The sequence below is a fragment of the Peromyscus leucopus genome, chromosome 12, assembly GCF_004664715.2.
Source record: "Peromyscus leucopus breed LL Stock chromosome 12, UCI_PerLeu_2.1, whole genome shotgun sequence".
In the NCBI taxonomy this organism is placed as follows: domain Eukaryota; kingdom Metazoa; phylum Chordata; class Mammalia; order Rodentia; family Cricetidae; genus Peromyscus; species Peromyscus leucopus.
In genome coordinates, this window is record NC_051073.1 from 288,508 (window position 1) to 312,479 (window position 23,972).

General features: G+C 46.9%; 1 protein-coding gene across 3 annotated transcripts in view; it reads left to right on the plus strand.

The window, feature by feature from the left end:
- Window positions 1–23,972, plus strand: part of Prdm15 (PR/SET domain 15) — an 80,087-nt gene that overhangs the window by 6,118 nt on the left and 49,997 nt on the right. For all 3 annotated transcript variants that reach the window (XM_028860291.2, XM_037209595.1, XM_028860292.2), the window contains exons 2-6: window positions 7,826–7,871; window positions 8,469–8,562; window positions 10,119–10,272; window positions 12,041–12,293; window positions 17,862–17,963. In XM_028860291.2, coding sequence (XP_028716124.1) covers window positions 7,826–7,871; window positions 8,469–8,562; window positions 10,119–10,272; window positions 12,041–12,293; window positions 17,862–17,963 — 649 coding nt within the window. The remainder of the gene's footprint in view (window positions 1–7,825; window positions 7,872–8,468; window positions 8,563–10,118; window positions 10,273–12,040; window positions 12,294–17,861; window positions 17,964–23,972) is intronic.

Sequence of the window (23,972 nt, forward strand, 5' to 3'; positions counted from 1 at the left end):
TTTTGAGACCACATAGTTCTGGGAGAGGAAAAAGCAAAAGGTGACATGGAGTCTGGGAAGGGGACCTGACTAAATCCCTAGGAAACCTGTACAGGTGGATGCCTTGCTGAAGTCCCTCATCCTCTTCCAACCTCTGTCACATGGAGTGGGGATAGGCACTGAGCCCCATGGGATCTTATGAGCCTTGTTGGTAAATTGTGTAAACTAGACCTGGGGTGCTTAAAGACCCCGTGACCCCACTTCCTTCTGCTGAGAGATACCCCCTGGTCCAGGCTCTGTTTGGCATATTTTTCTGTCTACTGTGGTCCCGGCCTTCATTCATAGTTCTGAGGGCTGAGAAAGTGCCAGTATCACAGGATCCCTTGGATGAATGACATGGCTTGAGGGACAGTACTGAAGCCAAGTGTGTCCTGAGTCCTTAGCAGTGCCAGGAGTGTGCAGGGGTGACACGTTTGGACTTTCACTGCCTTCTAACTGGGGAGAAGGGACCATACCTACTGTGTCAAGAGACTGCCTTGATTGTTCTGCTGTTTGAAACATGAATGCCTGGGCTGCAGAAGTGTGCAGAACCACTACATCCAGCTAAGAGGATGCCTTTGAGAAGCATATTCCCTGTGTCTAGTTCTCTCTGCAGGTCTTTGGCAGTTTTTAAGTTTGATGAACACATGCTAAATAGTTATGGAAGTTTCTCTTTCCTGTGATGGATCTCAGTGCTGCTTAGCTTAGTGCGGTGTGTTAAGCAAGATGCTTCTAGAACTCTGCCCTCACAGGCTGCCACAATTCTGCCATTGTAACTGTTAAACACACTGCCTCATTTTCTATTTTTGTGGACTAGACTGCACACCTCTCTTTTGCCCAGAAACCCCTTTGCAAGAACCAGAAGTGAACATTGGAAATACAACCTCATTGTAGATGAGCTAAGAAGTTCAGAAAGGGTGGAGAAGTTAGGAAACAAACAAACAAACAAACAAACAAAAATTAGGCAACTTCAGAGCTGAGGACTCCAAGCTGCCAGAGTGGCAAGTGTAGATGTAACCAACCATCTTATTAAATAAGAAACACAGAAACAATGTAAAAGAGAAAGCCAAGAGGTCAGAGCTCAGAGCTAAAATCTCACCCTTCCTCCTGCTGTCCCAGCTTCCCGAAAGAGAGCTATTTCCTGTGTGTAAGTCGTTTTTCTAATCATTCTGCTTTCTCATTGGTTGTAAATCCCAAACACGTGACTGCCTCGTCACTGTCTGAATGTACAGCCCCCTAGGTCTTAAAGGCATATGTCTCCAATGCTGGCTGTATCCCTGAACACACAGAGATCTATGGGATTAAAGGCGTGTGCCACCACCGCCACACTCTGTCTATGGCTCTAATAGCTCTGACCCCCGGGCAACTTTATTTATTAACATACAATCAAAATCACATTTCAGTACAATTAGAATACCACCACAGGCAAGCCCAGCCCTAAGACCTCAGATAATAGGGGCTAAACCAGATCTGGAGGTGGAGGTTGCACACAAGTGCATTGCTGGCTGGAAAGAAATCAGACATGGTGGTGTGGTGCTGGAAGCTGTAGGTCAGAAGGGTTCTGTCTGCAGTATCTGGCATTATGAGTGAGATTGCCATGCCCTGGCAGCTTGCTGTGCTTCAAGGTTCCAATAAGCACACTCAGACCAGAACCAGGCTTTCCAGGGAAGCCTCAGGGTATGTGTGTGTGTGTGTGTGAGGGGGAACCCAGGAAGTAGAGGAGAAACATGGGAAACAATGCACTTGAGAAGAGCAAAGCAAGATTCCAGTGGTGGGAAGAATTGGAACATGCAGGCATCTGAGAAGGGGGCTCAGTGAAATGGGTGGACATGGGGCCCACCTCATTGGTCTTCTAAACAGCTAGACGATGCTGTGGAGAAAGTGAGGGTGTGCAGCCTCCCCTCCTCCAGCAGCAGAATCTCCACATAGGTATGCCCATAGCAAACCCTACACACACTCTCAAAACAAGAAAGTCAAGTGGAGGAGCAGTGTCTGATCACAAGCCCTGTCTGTAGGAGCTGTTGAGCAGAGAGGCTTGTTTGGAGACTCTGGGCTGTGGGGTCCATGAGGCTAAGAGGAGAGAGGCCCAGCAAGGCACCGTTGTGCTCTGACTCCAGGCCTGAATGTCTAGTAGTAAGCATGGGACCTTCTGAAGAGCAGCAGTTCAGATTACAGGGAGGAAGCTACTGCTTGGCCGCTGTGGTTACATCAGAGGACCAGTGTACCCTGCCTATCTCTGACCCTCTCACATCTGTTTGCAAGGACCATTTTCTCCGGCAGAGGGTCAGGTGGGTGACACTGTGCTCAACTTGTGGGTGTGGAGCTGTGCAGGTCCTGCTGTGCATCTGCTCTGTGGTGATCCCTTGGGCAAGAGAACAGTCTGAACTTTAAAAATGGGTGAAGAGGTAGGTGAAGAGAGTGAGATTAACAGAGGGTGGTGAACCCTGGGTGAGAGCAAAGCTGTGCTGCTGGTTAATATTAACTGTCAACCTGACAGAATCAAGAATCACCTGTGAGAGGGGCCTCTGGGCAAGCCTGTAGGGGCTTATCTTGATTGTACTTATTGATGTGGGTAGACCCATCTTGACTGTGTAAAATGGAGGAAGCCGGCTGAGCATTGGGAAGTATTTATCACTGTCTGCTTCCTGACTGGATCCAATGTGAAGTTTGGATCCTTCAAGCTCCTGCTGCCATGACCTCCCTACCAAGACTGACTACCCTTGAACTATAAGCCAGAATAAACTCTCTTTCTTAAGTTGCTTTTGTCAGAGTATTTTATCCCTGAAGCAGGAAAAGACACTAAACAGGCAGGGAGTCTAGAAAGTAACACTCATTAAATGGTAGAAAGCATTGCATTCCATAGGAAACAAGCTTAGAAGAACTCACAGAACCCACAAGGTCAAATATGGGAGCCAGAGCTCAGGTGACTAAGAAGTGTAAAGGGTACCTTCTGGGTTGGTTATGTGTAGCTGGAAGTTTTCCTGTGTCCTGGCCTGCTGGTGGCCGGGACAAATCTCTCCCACTCACATCCCCCAAGTAAACACACAGAGATTTATATTAATTATAACTGTATGGCCATGGCCTATGACTCAAGCTTCTTGCTAGCTAGCTTTTATATCTTGAATTAGCCCATAACCATTAATCTGTGTATCGCCACATGTTCTGTGGCTTTACCTGTGTTCCATTACATGTTGCTCCTTGGGTGGCTTGCTGGTGTCTCCTCCTCCTCCTTCCTGTCTCTCTCTTTGAATTTCCCACCTGCCTTTAAGTTGTCTTGCCATAAGCCAAACAGCTTTATTTATCAACCAATCAGAGCAACACATATTCGCAGCGTACAGAAAGACATTTCCCCCATCAGTCATGCTGATCATCTGGCATGAACGGCATGCTGGAACCATTCTGCATCTGCATCTAGTTATACAGCTGCCCTCAGGTGTCTGTCTTTGCACAGGAATAGGCAGGGCAAGGTGGTAGGACTAGGAAGGCCTTCCTGCAGTTGTTTGGAGCAGACCAGAAAGGAACTCAGAGTGTATAGTCCAGTGAGGAAACCAAGGCCCAGGAAAGGGTAATACTCACCCCCCAGGGTCAGCAGGGGCAGACGTGCTGGAATCTGACATCTAGCCCTTTTGTACTAGTACAGGGCTGATTATAATCCTGTGGCCCCTCAGTCTCTACCCAGCTAGGCTGATGAGCTGTTGCCCTGCTTTGATCTCAGCAGATGTATTCTGCGAGATTCCTTAGACTTCCAGTGCCTGGTATATCTCTTGAGTGGAGTTTGAAGTGCTCCGAAGTGTTCAGCTCAAGATTCTCTCTGCCTACTCCAGGGCCCCTCCTTTATTGAACCTAGATCACAGTACAGAGTTTGGGAAACTGTTCATTTGCTTTTTCCCTGTAGAAATTTCTCCCCTATTGCTTTTAATATAGTCCTAAAAGCCTCTGCCAATGGCAAAGATGGTCCTTTTGTTTCAACAGAAATCCCTAGAGCCTTTAGATCAGAGATGGCTTCTAAATCCTTGAGCTGTGACTGTTCAAGCTAAGATCTGTTGTAAGTGAAGAACATGCCCAAACTGCCTAGCCTTAAATGTGAGAAAGTTCCTTAAATGTGAATTATATATATGAGGATGCTTGGGGTATGAGAGTAAGCGAAGGCAGCTAAGTCTGTATGTTTGAATCTTCCAAGATCTTTTCACAGCTATAAACAGGGTTGTCCTAAAATTTCCATAGAGAAGCCCAGCGTGGAAATGCATGCCTTTAATCCAGCACTCAGACAGATGTCTTGAGTTCAGGGCCAGCTTGGTTTCCATAGCAAGTTTCAGAGATACATAGTGAGACCCTAGCTCAACAAGACAATACCAAAAAAAGAAAAAAACAAAAAGAAGAGGAGGAGGAGGAGGAGGAAGAGAAATTCTATGGAGAGGCAAAGAACTAGGAAGGCTAAGTAAGGCAGAAAATAATATCACCAACCAGTTAGATTCAGGAGGTCCTTGACAGAACCTCAAAACACGTTTGGTTTCCTGACAGTGCCACAGTGACCCTCTGTCACTTTGGTCATGTTTAGTTGGTGTGCTGTAGCTATGGACCAGGTTTGGATGCAGAAAACCTGCTGGGCCCCAGCTAGCTGCTGGCCAGGTATTTGAGCATCCAGGCAGAACAAGCACTGCTGCTGCTTCCTGGTCCATGGAACACACTCTTGAAAACTGGTGAGAGGCAGTTTTCTCTTAAAGTTTTAATCATTTCCCCCTCTAATTTTTGCACCAAATAGTACCCTTCTCGGTTTTTGGTTTTTAGACAAGTTATCCCTGTGTAGCCCAGGCTGGCCTTGAACTCACAGTCCTCCTGCTTCAGCCTGCTTAGTGTGGGGGGTCATAGTTGAGTGTCACTACACCAACACTGTTCTGTTAATGTGGGAGGGTCTACAAAGGAACACTCACAGCACATTAATGGATGAGAGCAAACTTTGAAAATGTACATCATCACTTCATGTGACTTCTGCTTAGAAGATTCTAGAAGCTGTACTTTGAGGACCACATCCTACTAATAAAAATGCCCAGGATTCTCATGTTAAGCACCATGTAAGCTTCACACTTCCTGTGTTCCACAGCAACATCTAAAGCTTCCTGGCTTAGGGTTCCTGTGCTTGCACTGCTGGGAGGGGTGGAACTGGAGGCTGGCTGCTACCCTAGGGAGAAGCATCCTACCACACCTCTATGTGCAGATTACAGCTTCAAAACAATCAGAACAGAGCAGATTCTTGTTCGTCTGCTCAGCTCTGATTAGCTTTGTTGGCTGTGTTCTGTGTCCTGCTGGGATCTAGCTATGGCTTGGGGTAGCCTCTTGTTATCTGTTCTGATTGCAGAGCTCTCTGACCTGAGTGTAACTGGTATGTAGAGTGTGTTCCTGCTGTGGTACACAGACCCTCAGGCTCTTGTGACACGAGTGTCATCCTGATGCTGCTTCTTGTTACAGTTATGAATCTTACACACCCCACCCCACCCCTGTCCCGAAGTTTGTAGGTTAAAGTTTGGGTCCCAGCTAATGGTACTAGTGGGTGATGGCAGAACCTTTAGGAGGAGAAACCTTGTGAAAGAAAGTTAGGCCATTAGGGAAATGCCTTCCCAGGGGGCATTTGCTTCTCAGCTGCCAGGAAGAGGGTAGCTCTGCTTCCCACAGGCCTCCAGCCAGCAGCACCAACCACAGCCAGTCCCTCCTTGCCTTCTGCTCAGTGACCAGCCACTATCCCCATCCTGGGTTAGCACCCACTCCACATGGGACCCACCTGCCAGGAGTCCTGAGAGGCCAGGCAGAGGCGTGGATGTAGCATGAATCTTCAAGAGTCTTATTAATAAAATCAAACCTGAGCCAGGTATTGGGGTGAACTGGAAGATCAGAGAACCGGAACAAGCCACAGCTACCTCACCTCGCCGGATCCTCAGCTGGTCTTGTTTCCTCAAACTGGAGGCCTCTGAGTCCTCATACCAATGGCTCTCAGGTGAACTGCTGCTCAAAAGCCTGAAGCTTAACCAGCTAAAAGCTTAACCAGCCAAATGCTTCTAGTTCCTGGTGTTCACTCCTTATATATCTTTCTGCCTTCTACCATCACTCCCTGGGATTAAAGGTGTGAGTCACTATGCTTGGCTGTATCCTTGAACAGATGGATTTCTGCCTCTGGAATGCTAGGATTAAAGGCATGTGCTACTACTGCCTATCCTCTATGTTTAATATTGTGGCTGTTCTGTCTCTGACCCCAAATAAGTTTATTAGGGTGCACAATATTTTGGGGAACACAATACCACCTCATGTGGAACTAGGTTAGAGTTAGTAGGCCCTTGAGCCCTTTTCTAGCTTAGATGCTGATTCCAGAAAAAGAAAATGTTTTGCTGAGTTTGGGATTTAATGTGCCTGGTTGTTTTTTTTTTTTTTTTTTTTTTTTTTTTTTTTAGCATTTTAAAGCAATGTGGAAATTTGAAACTTGGAAGCTCATCTCCCCAGATTGTGTATAGCACCTTTCTTCTCCCATCATGGCGCTCTCAGCCCTTCCCTTCTTTTCTCAGTAAAAACTTGTTCAAGCAGTCTGAGTTTTCACTGCAGCTTTTGCTACCTGTTTTCTAATCTTCAAGCTGATGGGTTTGAGATGGAGGGCAAGTGAGACTAACATTTAGGAAGTGTGTATCCGCTTGCATCCTTTCCTGAGATGATAACCAGCAGTGGACACCATGGAGGCAGGGTGATCAGACAGCAGGAAGGATGTGGTTGAGGATAATATTTGGGTGGGACATGCTGGGTACACCTCATTTTGTGTTTCTTCCCAAACTGCATGAAGTAGATGTTTTTATATCTATCTTATATCTTAGGCATCTGATATTCCAGAATGAACAACAGCTGTATCACTCTGTCTGAAATGTATGTGTGGTACAGTATTGCTCTGTGCTTAACTGCCTACTATGGTTGCTTTTGAGGCACCTTCAAAGGATGCATGGGAAATACAAATAGCTTGAAGAGGTCTGTATGGGAAGAGGAGAACCCACCATGCTGTGTGTCAGACACTACTTTTTACCCACTCGGGATGATGAGGACATTGCACTAGTTAGATACTGAAGGACAGATTGCAGTAGAAATGACTGTCTACGAGGAATTCACAGCCTGGAGAGGGCAGAGAATCAGTGGCAGTAAGAAAAGTTCTTCTAAAAAAATACAGTGTATATTTTATAAATGGCAGCTTCTGTGAAGTAGTGGAAATCTGAGTTCATGAAGGCCCCCTTGTCATGAGGGCATTCAAATCCATTGCTCTTTTTAAGAAACAATATTACTGTAGGTGAGAACATGTTTAAAGTTAAAAATAGGGATTCCAGTAGTTGTTCTCTTGAAAGCGCTGTGTTATATCCTTGCACAGGACCAAGGAACCTTAGAAGAGATTATCTCTAAAAACTGCTAGTGGGCTGAAGAGATGGCTCAGTCAATCAAGTGCTTTCCAGGCAAGCACAAGGGCCTGAGTTCGATTCCCCAGTACCTACATTTTAAAACCTGGGCTTGTGGTATGTACTTGTAATTCCTGCACTAGGAAGGTGGAGACAGAATCCCTGATGCTCCCTGGCTATCCACTTAACCTAAGTGGCAAACTCCAGATCCCAGAGAAAGTCCCTGTCTTGGAGAACTAGCTGGATGGCTCCAGAAGATTGACACCTAAGGGTGACTTTGACCTTCATACACATGCACACATAGGTGTGTGTGCACCTATACATACAGGAAAGCCCACACATAAACTATGTTGTAAAAGCTCACTGTTAATGGGTCTCTTATATCTTGACAGGTGTCAGCAATGGCTGAAGATGGCAGTGAGGAGATCATGTTTATCTGTAAGTGACCCATAGGCCTCTCTGTGGCTAGTGTGATGTCATAGAACACAGATGGGATTGACACTCTCTGTCTAGGCAAAGCTACATCCACATTTTGTTTGTATCACACAGACGTGCACTTTTTTTGAATCTGTAATTTGCTGAATTGCTCTGAGAGCCTGGGTATTACCTGTCTGCTACAGAGCTGTAGCCTCAGGCCACTTCTCTTCAGGACTCCATTAGGGGCACACGACTGGGTGACCTTTAACTCAGAAAGTCACCTAAGGCTTAGAAAAGAGCGAAGGGTATGAGATTTAGGGTAATGGGTTAGTACTATCCTGGATCCTGATCTTCCTAACCATAGAGTTGATGTGTGAAAGTGTCATAGACTGGTGCTCTTGGGAAGGGATTCTTGATTGGCATTCTGTGCTTCAGGAGCACTAAGAGGTGACTTTTGTGGCCAGGCCTCCTGTATCTGCTATACCTTTGCTTGTCTTTGTGTCAACCTACAAGTCTCATGAACTCCATGGCACTAGGGTCTCCTTTTCCAGGGTTGTGGTCTTTGGGTTTCTCTTTCCCTGGACAGTGTTGCCTCTGACATTCAGCGTCTGTTTACAGGGTGTGAAGACTGTAGCCAGTACCACGACTCAGAGTGTCCTGAACTGGGACCTGTGGTTATGGTCAAGGACTCCTTTGTCCTGAGCAGGGCAAGGTGAGTGAGTGCCTACGCTTCCACAGCAATCCTGTCTATGAAGAAGGGCTCTCTGCCTGTCTACTGTGGCCAGAGTGCAAAGGCCCCAAGTGTCTACAGATAGAAGGAGGTTTGAGGGGCAAAGTGAGAGACTGTGTGTGTTGGGGGGTGGTCCATCCCCCAGGGAGCTGGACACACTCCTCCTGGGATGAGTCCTAACAGTTTCAAAGCATGAGGGTATGTTTCCTTGGTGTAGTCAGGGACCTTGGGATCTGGGCTGTGCCAGCCTGGACTTTATCAATTTATGAATTGAGCAAAAGTGGCCAAACTCACCAGGTAGTGGTAGTGTACATCTTTAATCTCAGTACTCAGGAGGCAGAGGCAGGTGGATCACTGTGAGTTCAAGGCCAGCCTGGTCTACAGAATGAATTCTAGGACATTAAGGGCTGGTATACAGAGAAACCCTGTTTTTTGGGGAGAAGGGGGCAAACTATAGGTTTGCCTGTTGGGTTTCATCTGTATTCTGAATCTAGACCTCTGCGAACAGGTATGCACTGTGGACAAAATGGGCTAGGGTGAGAGTTCTGGACAAGTAGTCCAGGGAGCAAGTCAAGTTGTAGCTACCAAGAAAAACAAACCTTGCAGATATACTGAGGCAGTTTAGTAGCCAGGCATTGCTCTGCAGGCCCATGTTTTCCCACGAGGCCCATGCCTTCAGAGATCTAGGGTAAGGTTCCATAAGCTACCAGTAGCTTGAGATGTGGAGAACCTAAGTTACCCCTACGAGGCTCTGACAGTCCCTGACTTAGTCTGATGCTAAACTAATAATGCTCAATGTCTTATTATTGTTTCTAGAAATCTCCCAACTGGTACCTACTCCCATTTATTTATCTTTATTTGTGACTTAGGTTTTCAAAATATTTTTACCCAAAGTAGAGAGCTCTCCTGTGGGGGTGAGGTGCCAACTGTCCATCAAAATACAGTTGAAGACATTGGGTGCAGAACCAGAGCCCTTGGCCATTGACTCTTCCTTCTTAGCCCAGCATCTGCTCATCCCCGGGAAGATGGTTCACCTCTGCTTCTAGACATGTCTCCCACTGGCCCAAGCTTCATCCATCCTCAGGTCCCAGCTCTGTGATTTCCTTTTGCAGCATTTTCTTTGACCTTATAGTCTGGCTAATAAAGCCACATACTTAATGAAGCTGGTCCACCCCACCCAGTCCAGAGCCCCTTTGCTGGTCTTCAGCCTGTACAAAACACTTTACCATGCTCCTTCTCCCTTCATCCAGCCTTCTCTACAACCTTGAAGGTCATAACCTTCTCTGATTCAGTTCTTGTACCCTAGCCCACTAGGAACACGGCGTCAGCATTGTCTTGTGGGGCTTTAAATGTATCCCTTAGTACATGGGCTCTGGGTCCTCACAAGCCTAGCCCCAGTCCTGTCCCCTTTGTAGGGAGAGCTTCAGTTCTGCTCCGTGACAAAGTGCATCTTTGGAGCACAATGGGAGCATGCAGGCATTGCACTGCTCTGACCAGTGGGAAGGGCAGCAGGACCTCTTGGAAATTTCTACTTTCAGGTCCTCCCTCCCCTCTAACCTGGAGATCAGACGCCTGGATGATGGGGCTGAAGGTGTGTTTGCAGTAACCCAGCTAGTCAAGCGCACACAGTTTGGTCCATTCGAGTCCAGGAGGGTCGCCAAGTGGGAGAAGGAATCTGCATTTCCTCTGAAGGTAAAAGCTACATGGGCCGGAGCTTCATGGCCCCTTCAGAACCGCATGACTCCTGATGGGAATGGAGTGAGGACTGCTGAGTGGTGACGGTCTGTAAATGCTGAGAAGTCTTTCCTCCACTTCACTGTGTTTACACCTCAGTATGAGGCAGTGCCTACTTGTGGATGTTTGGGGAGTGCACTTAAGGACAGACAGGAGTGACCCCATGCTGGTGTGAGCCCTCTCCTCCCCCAGCAGGTGCTGTGCCTACAGCATAGCAATGGTCTCTGTAGCTTCCTGTACCAGTGTGGCAGTCTCACTCACGTGTGTGAGTTGCAGGAAGCGCTTGGAGACTGAGGGCAGCATGGGGCTTGGCTGCACAGAGCACATCTGGCTGAGGGAGAATGGGTATTTCCAACTTAGATACATAACACCAAGAAAAACAAAGTCATGTCAGTTACAGGGATGGCTGAGGATCTAAAGTGAACCCCAGGAAGCCTCTGAGACTGAGGAGGCTCACACGTGGGACCAACCTTCAGAAATAGTTGGGACATAAACAAATGAAGGCTCGGTTGCTTCTCAGCCCTAGGGACAATGTGCTTCTCTTTAAGACCTGAAAGAGGTAGCCACCAGCCTTAAGTGTTGTAGCCCCAGAGTTTGGCACTCTTGGGATATTGAGCTTATGGGACAGACTTCAGTCAAAGAGGAAAGACAAATACCTGTTGACAGATACTTACAGAAGAAAAAGTGTACGGAAAGCAGAAAGAAAGGTTCTGTGCTAAAAAATGATGGGAAAGGCCTAAATCTGAGCCCAGAAAGGCGAGTAGCTTAGTATCTGCCCTCTGTGCACCCGGGTTATGGGTTCACACTGGTGTCAGCACATGGCTGGAGAAAGTCCTTCATGCCTGTTTGATTTCTTTTCACCTCCTCAATTCCAAAGGATGTTTTCAGGTGTCAACTTGTTCTCAGCTCTGAGCACCTGTGTGTCCCAAGGGAAGCCCTGTGCCCCTGAGAGGAGGGTGGAAATGTGCCTTCCATACCCACTAGGGGTCCCTGGGCACCTGGTGGCCTCCCAGTTTGCCCCTGCGTTTCTGAGGGCCCTACACTTGTAGGGATCTGTTCAGGAAAAGCTTGGCAGTGGGGCAGGATCCCTAAGGAGGCTGGCATCATTCCACAGATAGAGAACAGACCCTACACCTGCGCTGACTCAGAGTCACTAAAGGCTTTCTCTGCCCTGCTCTCTAACTCAGAAGCTGTACTGACCTGCAGACCAGGAATAGCTCACCTGGACTGAAGAACTCTGCTGATGCCATGCTTGGAGCAGAACCAGGAGGAGAGTTCCAATGTCTGGATACCAACCTGAGTCATAGGGAGAACTCATGTGTCCCATTCCCAATGAAGCTGGGATTGTTATGCTGGATAGGAGAAGAGCTCAGGGTCTCCATGATGCCTAGAGGGGAGAACTCAGGGTCCCCTTGATGTCTGCACAGTAGGAAAGCTCAGGATTCTCTTGATTCCTGAATAGGAGGAGAGCTCAGGGTCCCCTTGATGTCAGAACAGCTCAGGTGTCTTAACTCAGGTACTTCAGTGATGCGGGACCTGTTGCCTGTCTTCAGCTTCCTCTTTCCTGTGACCAGCCTGACCCATCTAAGGCCGAGAATCTTTCTCTGATCCCCTGGCTATAGTAAACAGCTTATTAACAGGTCTTATCAGAAGCAGTGTGGTCTCCCCCATGGTCCCAAGCACACTGATAGACTGGTCAGTAACCAATCTGTGGCCCTCTCCTCAGGTATTCCAGAAAGACGGGCATCCTGTGTGCTTCGACACTTCCAACGAGGATGACTGCAATTGGATGATGCTGGTGCGGCCAGCACTAGAGCCAGGGCACCAGAACCTGACAGCCTACCAGCATGGCAGTGATGTATATTTCACCACCTCAAGGGATATCCCTGCGGGCACTGAACTTCGTGTGTGGTATGCTGCCTTTTATGCCAAGAAGATGGACAAGCCCATGCTGAAGCAGGCCTGCTCTAGCATTCAGGGTACATCCTATTTCTTCACTACAGTTTGGCCCCTTGACAGAGATGCTAATGTAGGTGCCAGCAGCTGAGATGGGAAGGTGGGATGGAACAGTGCTTGTCCCCCATGCCTGGGCCTATGGGGTGACAGACAGTGCCTACCCAAATCTTGGGACACTTGCTGGTAAGAGATGGTACCTCTCTGTCTTTAGGTGATTTGAGGCCCTTGGGTATAATACAGGTTGGCTCTTGCTCTGGTCTCAGGGCTCCCACAGTGACCTACCCTCCTGATGCTGTAAGGAAACAGTTTATTCTTATGAGCACAGAGGCCCAGGGACAGGCCAAATCATAGAAGGTGAGGCCTTGGACAGGCTGAGTGACAGTATAGAACAGTAGTTCTCAACCTAGTGCTGTGACCCTTTAATACAGTTCTTCATGTTGTGACCCCCAACCATAAAATTATTTTCATTGCTACTTCATAATTATAAGTTTGCTACTGTTATGAGTCATAATGTAAACATTTGTGTTTGGGGTGGTCTTAGGCAACCCCTGTAAAAGGGTTGTTGAACCCCAGCAAAGGGTTTGTGACCCACAGGTTGAGAAACGCTGGTGTAGAAGGTGAGGGAACCAGGCTGAGTGACAGGTAAAGCCCAGGGACAGGCCAGGTGACAGTGTATAAGGTGAGACAACAGATCTGGCCGCTGTTGTGTGTGCCAGTGCTGACACTGCACTGGAGAGCAGCTCTTGCCCAAGTCTGGTTCATGCACATGTGTATATGTGTGTGCCCAGGTAAAAGTGTGGTGTGTCTGGACAGATGCCTTGGTGTGTGCATGTGATTATTTTAAGCTGCAGAGCACATGCTCTTGTATATTAATAGATACATGAATCTTCTCATGTGTGTACAGATCCACAAATGTGTGCATTTGTCAGCATGTGTACAATACACAGTGCACATTTTGTTTTCTTATAGATGTGTAGGTTTGTATATGTGTTAGAGTGTATGAATCCATCGGAATGTACATGTGTTAGTGTATGTACAGACATGCAAGAGTCTACATGTGTGTACAGATACAGAGGTATGTACCTATGTTAGTATATGTGTAGATTTATAGGTATGTGCCTGTGTGTGCTCAGATGTACAGATGTGTGTGTATACTTGTCTGTATATACAGATAGGTAGGATTGTGCATGTGTATACATATGCAGAGGTGTGTGTGTGTGTGTGTATCCTGATGCATATGCATTCAAGAAATGTAGTTCTGCATGTAGGAATCATCTAAGTGAGCCATCAGGATCTCATGATGGAGAAGCCATCACTGTGTTAACTTGGATCCTGGGCCTCTCCCAGGACAGCAGCCTTGCTCATTGTTGTCACAAAGAGTTTTCATCATCAAAGTGGGATAGTAATTCTGCTTCTAACCCCAGATATAGTGACCTCTCATGAAAATGGTTTCCTGCTACGCCAAGTGTGGTGTGATAGAAAGGCTTCATGGGGCAGTTCCTAACATTTTGCAAAGATCTCACAGGTGGAGGTTCCTAAATGAGAGGGCTCTGGCCTGTCCTATGTTTCTAGTCAGTTGTGGTTTTGATGAATGGAAGAGCCTGGGTGCATGTTTTGGAGCCAGCCTCATAAAGCAGCATACAACAGAGCTAAGTACAGATATGGCTTCTCCCAGCTCTGGAGCCCAGAAACACTTCACCCTGTCTTGGGACAACTTGTAAGTGGTGCAGGTCACTGGCTACTGTCAACCAGATGGAATCTTCATGTTTTTCTATCTGTGGAGCACTTGCCTGGCCCTCTCAGGCTGGCTGCTGCTGGCATATGCTTCCCTGGGCTTCCCCACTGGCTGTTTAAGTGGCAGCTTCCCTCACACATTGCTGCCTGCCTCCCTGGCCACCTGTCTGCCCTTTCCTTATACCCCACTCCACAGTACCCATGCAGAACTTGGGCTGTGTGCTGAATGTATCCCCTCAGTAGAAACCAGGCATTGCAGCCCTCCTTGCCTACATCTCAAAAGCCCACAGAGAGCAAGGCCTCTGAAGAGAGGTGTGAGACATCTAGAAAGGAGTACTAATTGATTCTAGTTCCCTGGTTGGAACTGAGAAACATGGGCTTTGCATTCTGCTTAGCTCTGGTCTTGTGTATGCACTGGACAGTTTGCCACCCTAAGGTGGAGTGGGCAAGTCTTGTGGACATCACTTTGACCTCAGCCTAGGTGGGTGAGACCTCAGGAGCTGTACTGTGGCCCAGGCTTTCTGATGAGCATTGGCCAGGAAGGCTCATTCTCTTCCTGCCCCTTTCATATTTCCTCTAGATGGGCATCTTTGTTATACAAGTCAGTCAGTCAGTTTGTAGATCTCTAGAATCAGGTCTGAAATACGGATGGTCTCCAACTTCTGATGGTTCAATTTAATGATTTCTTTCTTTCTTTTCTTTTTCTTTCTTTCTTCTTCTTCTTTTTTTTTTTTTTTTTTTAACTTTATGATGGCATGAGTGGAGAGCATTTGCTAGAAAAGCTTTACTATAAGGCTCTTCCCTCAGCCTGTGATGGATGGTAGGTAGGATTCTCTTGAGACTGGGCAGCTTCAGCTCTCAGTGGCCACATGACCACCAGAAGAATAGCCACACTACTTGCTGTCACAGCTGGGGTGCAGCAAGCTTGGTATTTGCACTTAACAGCAGCTTCAACAGGCAGCACTGTGAGGGACATCTGCTTAATGAAAACAAGTTTCAGCCCAGGTGTGGTGGGTGGTACACACCTTTAATCCAAGCACTCAGAAGGCAGAGGCAGGCAGATGTCTATGAGCTCAATGCCAGCCTGGTCTACAGAGTGAATTCCATGACAGCCAGGGCTGGTATACAGAGAAACCCTGTCTCAGAGGAGGGTGGGGAGGTGCAGGGGAAGAAAAAAAAAAAAACAAGCAAGCCAACAAGCAGGTTTCATTCTGCTGCAGCTGTGACACTCCAAAAAATGGACTTGGATTCTTTGTCCTGCTGTGGACTGCTGTTCTGGTTACATGTTTCCCTGAGCCCACATTAAGTGTGGCTTGCTTTCCTCCCAAGGGCATGAACAGGTGAGTGCAGTGGGGAGCATGGTCAGAATCACCCTTCTAATGAGAAAGACAGAAGGTAACATCTTCTAGTTCCTGGGAAGCCATGTTATGCCCAGTCTGGCCACTCTCTCTGCTTCTGACTTTGTAACAAGTGTTTTCTAACTTTCAAACCAGTTTCCATGCATTCAGTTGAGCTCACCATGTTGAGCGCCCACTTCAGGGGCTGTATGTATGCAAGTGTGTGATTCCACCATAGTCTCCTACAGAGTAGCCTGTCCTCCCCTCCCGATTTCACCGTTGGTGACCCTCTGACCCGAGCTGAGCTGCTGTGTGTCCTGCTGGACTTCTCACAGTTGGTGTGTGCCTGCCCTGCTGTTCCTTGGTTTTGACATGAGCTCACACCTGAAACCTCCTTCTCGAGCTGACAGTGCTGCTGTGGGCTCTGTCATGTTATTTGGCTGAGACATTTCCCTATGTTTGGAAATGTCAGTTGGCACTTAAGGACTCATCTGCTGGCTATTGGCTGTGGGTTTTTTTTCTTAAAAATTCTTAATCTTGTACAGTTACCTTTTGGCAAATCTTGTGTTGTCATGACTACCTGGTTCTTCCGATGAGAAGTCTTCACTCAGTGCCAGAGCAGCAGGTAGCCAAGCTTTAGGGGTCTGTTTGGGGCAGTACAAATTCTCATGGATGATTAGTGTAGGAGCTGGTGGGCCACTTAGATGAGAGGAATCCCAGCTCAGTGTCCCAAGGGCTTCTTTTTGAAAATGACATTTAAGTGTGTAAGTGTGTGTGTGTGTGTGCGTGTGTGTATGCCATGGCACACATGTGGATTTGGTTCTTCCCTTCATCCTGTGGGTCCCGTTGAACTCAGGTCATTGGGGTTGGTGGCAAATGCCTTTTTCTGCTGAGCCCCTGCCGGACCCCACGGGTTCCTTTGTTGAACCCCTTCTTGGGAACCTCTGTATGTTTGGGAACCTGGGTAAGAAATGGGAATTTGGCTCTTATTTCTGTTTTTTCCCATTTCCTGGGAGTCCCTAACCAGCAGATTCCTAGAAAGTGACAAAGAAGAGTTCAGACACTGGCTGGGACATTCAGGATGCAGTTCCCACCTGCCACCTTTTTGTGACCTTTTCCTGTCTTTGATTTCAGTCTGACAGGTTCCATATTGCATATGTTTCTTCCCTAGCCATGATGGTCTGCATCCTCATCTCTATTCTTTGTGTTCTTAGCACTAGCTTGGGATGCAGACAGATGGGATGTGCTCTTTCCTGGTGCATGGTGGTATACAGATGTAGATCTGGGAGACTATCTAGGCTCAGGCGCTTCCTCTGAGTGGCCTCTGGAGTGTTAAGCTACATGGTGATGGATCTGAATATGACAGGCAGGAATGGTAGCTGTGGGCTGGCTCCACAGACAACCTGGCTAGACCAGATCCCAAGGCATGTCCAGTGTAGGTCCCAGAGAGTGCCTGTGACTTTTTCAAAATGAGCTCACAGTCCCCTTCTGCATTGCCAAGGTCAGTCTGTATTTCTTGAGCCCCTGTCCTTGTCCCTCCTCGGGTTCCTGTGTGTCATTGTTGGAGGACTAGAGGCACTGTCCAGGTGGCAGCCACCTGTCCCAGATGGGGATTTTTAAAAATTGAACAGTTTTAAAGGTCACTCCTATTCAGGCACCAGGCTCCACTGCCAGACAACAGTTACAAGGTACAACCCTATCACAAAAATCTCCATGGGATATGTTGGGCCAGGGCCACAGCCATTCCAGTCTCAGGAGCACTGTGAGATGGCTGTTGTGGGTCTGACCATACCCTGTTATGTGAGCCACTGAAGATTTAAATATGAGTCTCGTGTGTGTGTGTGTGTGTGTGTGTGTGTGTGTGTGTGTGTGTGTGTGTGTGTGTGTGTGTGTCTGTGTCTGTGTGTGTCTGTGTCTATGTGTATGTGTGTCTGTGTTTCTGTGTGTGTCTGTGTGTGTTGTTACAGGTAGAATACAGGTAAAGCATTCTACTCCTAAGCTACATGCCCAGCCCTCCTTTAAAAAAACAAACACACACACACACACACACACACAAAAAACAACTTTGAGACAGGGCCTCATTAAGTGGCCAGGTTGTCCTTGAACTTGTTCTATGACCAGGGTAGGCTTTGGACTTCTGGTCATCTTGTTCAGCCTACTACATAGCTGTTATTACAGGTCTGCATAACCAGGCCCAGCTCAAGTATGGGTCCTGAAGGCTTGTTTTTCTCTTAGAGAATATGAAGGACTCTGGTCCCACAGGGCTGGTGACTGGGAGGAAGAGGGCACATTATACAACTGGTGACAGGGCTGAGCCTGTGGTAGTAACAGGGATATCACATCTGCTCAGCTTCCTCGTCTGTAAAATGGGGATGAACTTGGTCAGTGTGTGAAACTGAGGACCCTGTTTAGAATGCAAGTGCTCATGAGTCTGTGGGCATCTCCATTCTTGTCATCAACACCTGGGGAGCAGGCCATACTCTGCTGAGGTGGCTAACCCTTATGTCTTGTGTCTTGCAGCTTCAGGTACCCCTGAGCCCAGTGTCCCTGCAGAGCCTGAGCGTGGCCAATGGGTGTGTAAGGTGTGCTCCAGCTCCTTCCTGGAGCTTCAGCTCCTGAACGGTAAGGTAAAAATGGCAAACGGGGGTTACCCAAGGTGGGCAAACTGTTGTGCTGAGCTCTTTCTTTCTTCTTTCTTCCTTTCTTCCTTCCTTCCTTCCTTCCTTCCTTCCTTCCTCCCTCCCTCCCTCCCTCCCTCCCTCTCTCTCTCCCTTCCTTCCTTCTTCCTTCCTTCTTCCTTCCTTTCTTTCTTCCTTCCTTCCTTCTTCTTCTTCCTTCTTCTTCTTCCTTCTTCCTTTCTTTCTTTGTTTTAGGGTTTTTTTTTTGGCTTTTAATTATTTATTTTTATTTTATGTCTATTGGGGTTTTGCCTGCATGTGTGAGGGTGTCAGATCCCTTAGAAGAAGAGCTATAGACAGTTGTAAGCTGTCATGTGGGTGCTGGGAATTGAACCCAGGTCCTCCGGGAAAAGCAGCCTGTGCTCTTAACTGCTGAGCCATCTCTTTAGCCCATGTGCTGAGCTTTTTCATCCATGTTGGCACGGTTGTCAGGATGTCCCAGGCTTTGTATTGTCTGCCCCATGGGCCACAATGAGCTGCTGCTCAGAGCTCCTCCCCTTGGCCTGACCCTTCCTACTGTCCTGCTGACTAAGCTCTGGATATGGTAGACTCAAGCAAGGACCAGAAACCACCATGACTTGCCTCCTGTAGTCTTACCTAGTTTCTATATCTGACAGTCCTTCTCCTATCTGTCTTCAGGGCATCCCATTACCTCAGGCTCCCTTACTAATTGAAGGTAGCCCAGGAAAAATTGACTCCATCCCCTAGTTAACTAGTTACACTGTGTCCTGGGAGCCTTTCTGTTGGGTGGTAGAGAAAGATGCCAGTCACATAAGCTACAAGGAAGCTAGGTATGAATACTGTGACCTTTATCACATGCAGAACATGCTTGGGGGCCAATCCCCAAGGGGGCCATGGTTTGCAAGTTCAAGGATATGACAGAGACAGCTGGGTTCTGCTCTTGTAGCCTGAGCAAGTCTGTGATTAATATGTTCTAGAATCTATGAGAAGGTTCTTTCTGGGCAGATTTTAGCAACAGAAAGGCTAATGTGAGCATTTCTGGGAGACATCTTGGTTACTAGGCAGGGCTTTATAGCCAGAGAGTCAAGGGGCTCTTTGTGTTGAAACCCTTGTGTGGATGTCTGGTGGGTAACCTGATAGTTGAGGACCTAGATGCAAAACTGATCAAAAGAAGAGGAGAATACAGAACTGGGTCTCTGTGAAACTATGCTGCAGGGCAGAGGTACCTTTTGCCCCCCCACAGACTGGCTTTGAGGACCATCTCAGAGCTAAATGATGTGGCTGTGGTACACAAATCTATGGAGAACAGGCTTTGTTGAGTAATACTTTGTCCAGTAGGAGAATGTTAATCCATGATCCCCATCTTAGTCACACTGTGCCTGAAGCTGCCTTTTGCAGAGCCTTGTCTGAGAGGCTTACCTCAAGCAGAAAGGCATGGCTTTGTTGTTTAAGTCTAACCTATGATGTCTGCTCTCTCTGTGGTTGGCTAACTTCCAAACCAGATGAGTCCTTTGAACTTGAACTTATTTCATGCATTTATTTGTGATTGAGCATAGAACATCCATGACTGCAGCCAGGTAAGGGTCAGCATGTGCCTTTTAAAGTCAGGTCCTCCACTTAGAGCACCAGGAGACCAACTGAGGTTGTTGGACAGCATGGGAAGCACGGGTTGTTCTTGACCTTTCACCTGATGCTGTCATTTCCTATGTCGCCTTAGGGAACCCTGCTCCTGTCTCAGGAGGCCACTTAGGGGTGTCTGATTAAACATGAGGCAACAGTGAATGTACTGGCCTTGGTGCCCTCCTGGAATTCTGCTCCACTTAAAAGCAAAGACAAAGAAAGGGAAAGTGGAGAGCACATTGAGCAAGGTTGAAAAGATGCCAGGATGTGTTTGCAGCAGCATTAACCACCAATCATGCCAGAGAAGCTGAAGCCAGCTGTGGGATACCCAAGAAACATGTCTGCTCATGCAGAGCTTGGGAAGTGTCAGGAGCCTGGGAAGAGAGTACAGGGAAGCACAAACTGGTGGCCTGCTTAGAGCCCTGGCCTCCTGGTCTGCCCCAACCCTGCCCTGGTCCCACCCAGCTACATCTCTGCTTCCATCAGCAGAATGATGGGTCCCTTGGGAGAGACTTGAGACTGATGACCCCAAGGTACATAGCACTGAGGACAGGGACTCAAGGGTCAGATGTTAGAATTTGGGCAGCTTTGGGCTTCTTCATTTCTTCTCCTTAGAGTGGTAGAGCTGGCTCAGGACCCGGATAGAGGAAGGATTTCTCTGTAGAACTAACCAGGGAGAGCAAGGACCCACCAGTGGGACTGCTCAACCCTTAGCATCCTGCAGAGTGAGGCTCTGGATGCTGGAAGAAAGCTGAATGTGAGCAAGAAACCAAACAACTTGTCTGAGGAATCCGAAAACAACCCCCACCCCCAAAAAACCCCTCCAAACTGAAGCCCCCACTTGGGTGAGAGATGTCAGAATGGCACCGCATCCTTCAGATAAGAGCAGGCCACTGCTGAAGAAATCAGAGGACAGTAGATGACTGAAAATGAAAGCTATGGTAGCAGATATAAAACTGATGGAAAAGTGTCCAAAAACACTAGAGAAGTTTTTCATACAGAGGAGCATATGGAGGACACAAACAGAAGAGATACAGAAACTGGAGGATGGTCTAAGACTCTGCAGGTGGCCAGCAGTGTTCCGTAGGGAAAAGGGAAAGGCAGTAAGAATCAGTCAGTGGACTGAGCATGTAGCTCAGTTGATTGCCTAGTATCACAAGCTCTGAGGTCTGTCTCCAGCATCCCCAAAACTGAGACATGGTAACACATGCTTGTAATCCCAGTCTTCAAGAGGCAGCGGCAGATGGATCAGGAGTTCAGAGTTATCCTCAACTACATAGTAAGTTTAAGTGTACCTTGGGTTATACAAGATCCTGTCTCAAAAATAAACCAGATAGATAGTCAGCAAGGAAACACTAAAGGATGCAGGTTTACAACCTAGAAGGGCCCAACAGGCCACCAGTATGATGAATGCACAGAGATGTATGTATTACCTGTGCCATTATGGGACCTTATTAAAGGGAAGAAAAAAAAAAAAACTGTTAGAGGGTAAGCCATTAGAAAAAGGGCACAGTTAAGATAGGAAGACAGACTTAGCAATCAGATTCTTCACTGTCAGGAACCTAGTGAAGATAGTCAACAAATCCAGAAATTACCAAATAGTACCAAGAAATCTAGTGAGGAGAACCCTGGAATATACAGGCTGTCCCTGTCAGACTACTTGATGAAGACATTGCCACCCACACAACACTGGACTCCAGAGCCCAAATGCATGTCTTCTGAGATCCCAGTACCTCTATCGAGTTTTACAGTACTACCCTGCCCAAAGCAACATGCATGTTCTCTATACATAGGGAACGGGAAGTCCTTTACTGGGAATGGAAAAAGGATGTGCAGGTCACCAGTCCAAATTAGAGAGAGCAAAGAACTCTGGGAAGAACAGGTGCAATAAAAAAAAAAGAGAAATCCAAAAGGCCTGACTGCAAGAGAGGAGAGAGGCAGGGAGTGTACAAACTGGTACAGACATGGGACAACGATTGATGGAAGGTAAGGCTGTAATTAGCTCCAAGAGAAAGAATGCTAACCACAACTGCTGTGTGGTACAGCTGTGGATAAATCTTTATAGCCATGGTCTTGTAAATACCAGTTGTTGGCTTACACCAAAAGTGTGATCTGAGTGTGTTGGTGGGATTGGGAGGAGTGTGAGTTCTAAGAAGGAAGTAGCATGTTTAAGAAAGCAGAACCCCCATATTTCATTTCAAATTGTCAGTGGACTCTAATATAGTCAGACCTCTTTATCAGTGGCATCCTCATGCCAGCGTTTAAATGGAAAGTACTTTTAAAGTACTCAGAAAACATGAGTCTGTACTGAATATGTACAGTGGTTTTTTTCTTGTCATTATTCCCTGAATGTAGAGCAGTAACCATTGGCATAGCATCTTTACTGCATTTTTGTATTTTGAGTGATGATGTATATGGCATGCGTGTTGGTTTTTTGCAAATACTGGGCCATTTTATGGAAGGGGCTTGGGTGTCTGTAGGTATTGATAACCTCAGTTCCTGGAATTATCCTCTATAGTTGTGGATGGGTGACTAGAGAATGCAGAGGAATGGATGGGCAGAATGGGGCAGGAGACTGCTGTTTTCTGTTATGAGCCAATTACAGTTATTTTGCACCTTTCTTGTTGGACTTACCAGTATTGTGTCTTTTCAAAGCAGCAGCTTTGGGCTTTACTTATTTACTATATTTTTATTTTCAAAAGTTAACTTCTGCTTATTTATCATTTTTTTGGTTTTTGGAGACAGTTTCATATAGCCTAGACTGGCTCTGCACTTGCGCTGTAGCTGAGGATGACCTTGACTTCTGCTTCACTTCCTAAGTGGTGGGATTACAGGCATGTGCCACCACATCTGGCTCCTTTTTATGCTTTGTTTTGTTCTTTTCTCAGTTTTAAGTTGAAGACTTCACTCAGTCATTCTTAAATATTTTTTAATGGAAGACCTGATATTTTCCTTAAGAGCTGTGCTAGCTCCTTTTCACATTTTATTCTATATTGCATTTAAATTCATATGTATGACGTACATAGACTAGAAATTCATAAAGCAAAAACTGGCATGTGTACAAGGAGAAATTACACTATCTCTTCTTATGGTAGAAGATTCCTATTTGTCCACTAGAGCAATTAGTAAATCAAACACTGTTGTTTGAATCTTAGATGGTCTTTTTAATAAAAAGCCCAGAGCCAGATATTGGGGTGTAAGCTGAAAGATCAGAGAAGCAGAACAGCCAGCCACTTGTTCTTATCTCTATGAAATCCTCAGCCTAAAGAGAGAGAGTTCTGTTTTCTCACGCCTTATATACCTTTCTCTGCCCAGACATCACTTCCTGGGATGAAATGTGTGTGTGCTTCCCAAGCAAAGGCATGAGATCTCAAGTGCTGGGATTAAAGGTGTGTGCTACCACATCTGGCTCTCTTTCTTTCCTATACTGGATCAACCTCACATGACCAGTGTGGCCTTGAACTCACAGAGAGACAGACAGATCTCTGCCTCCTGAGTGATAGGATTAAGGGTGTGTGCCCCACTGCCTGACCTATAGGATTAAGGGTGTGTGCCACCACTGCCTGACCTCTATGTCTGATCTAGTAGCTGGCTCTGTCCTCTGATCCTTAGGCAAGTTTATTAGGATACACAATAAAACACAAATTTGAGGAGCGTACTGTGCGGACTTGGTAGCCTGTGTGAGTGCAGCATCAGAGTTGGTGTGCTTCTCATGCATTTTTAAAAATGATATTTTTATTTCATGTGCATTGGTGTTTTGCCTGCATGTATGTCTGTGTGAGGGTATCAGTTCCCCTGGAACTGGAATTAGTTGTCAGCTGTCATGTAGTACTGGGAATTGAACTCCTGTCCTCTAGAAGAGCAGCCGGTGCTCATAACCACTGGGCCATCTCTCCAGCCTCACTTCTCATGCATTTTTTTGCTGACTTCTGAGATAAGGTCTCACTTTGAACCTGAGCACTTGTCCCTCTGCTTTAACCTTCTGAGTTCTGGGATTTGAGGTGTGTGACATCACACATGTTTATGCAGTGCTGGGTGTCAGACCCAGGGCTTCATGCCATCCAGGCAAGCACTCAGGGGGCTGCACTTATTCCTACCTCTTGCTATCCTTTTTATTTACTCTCCTTATTTTGGACCTTGGGCCTGAAGAGTCGCAGCTTCCATCTACTGTGGATGTCTCTGTGACCAGATCTAACACATTGCTTCCCAATACTTTCTATTCTCCGAGAGCTCTACATACCTACTTCAGACCATTTTCTAGTGTTATGCCACATCTCCTGCCCTCCCTCTCCTGTTTCTAGGTACTTATCATGTGTCCATTTTTTGGGGGGGGGTGAGGGTTCTGCTTAAGAGATTCCTTGTTCAATAGTGT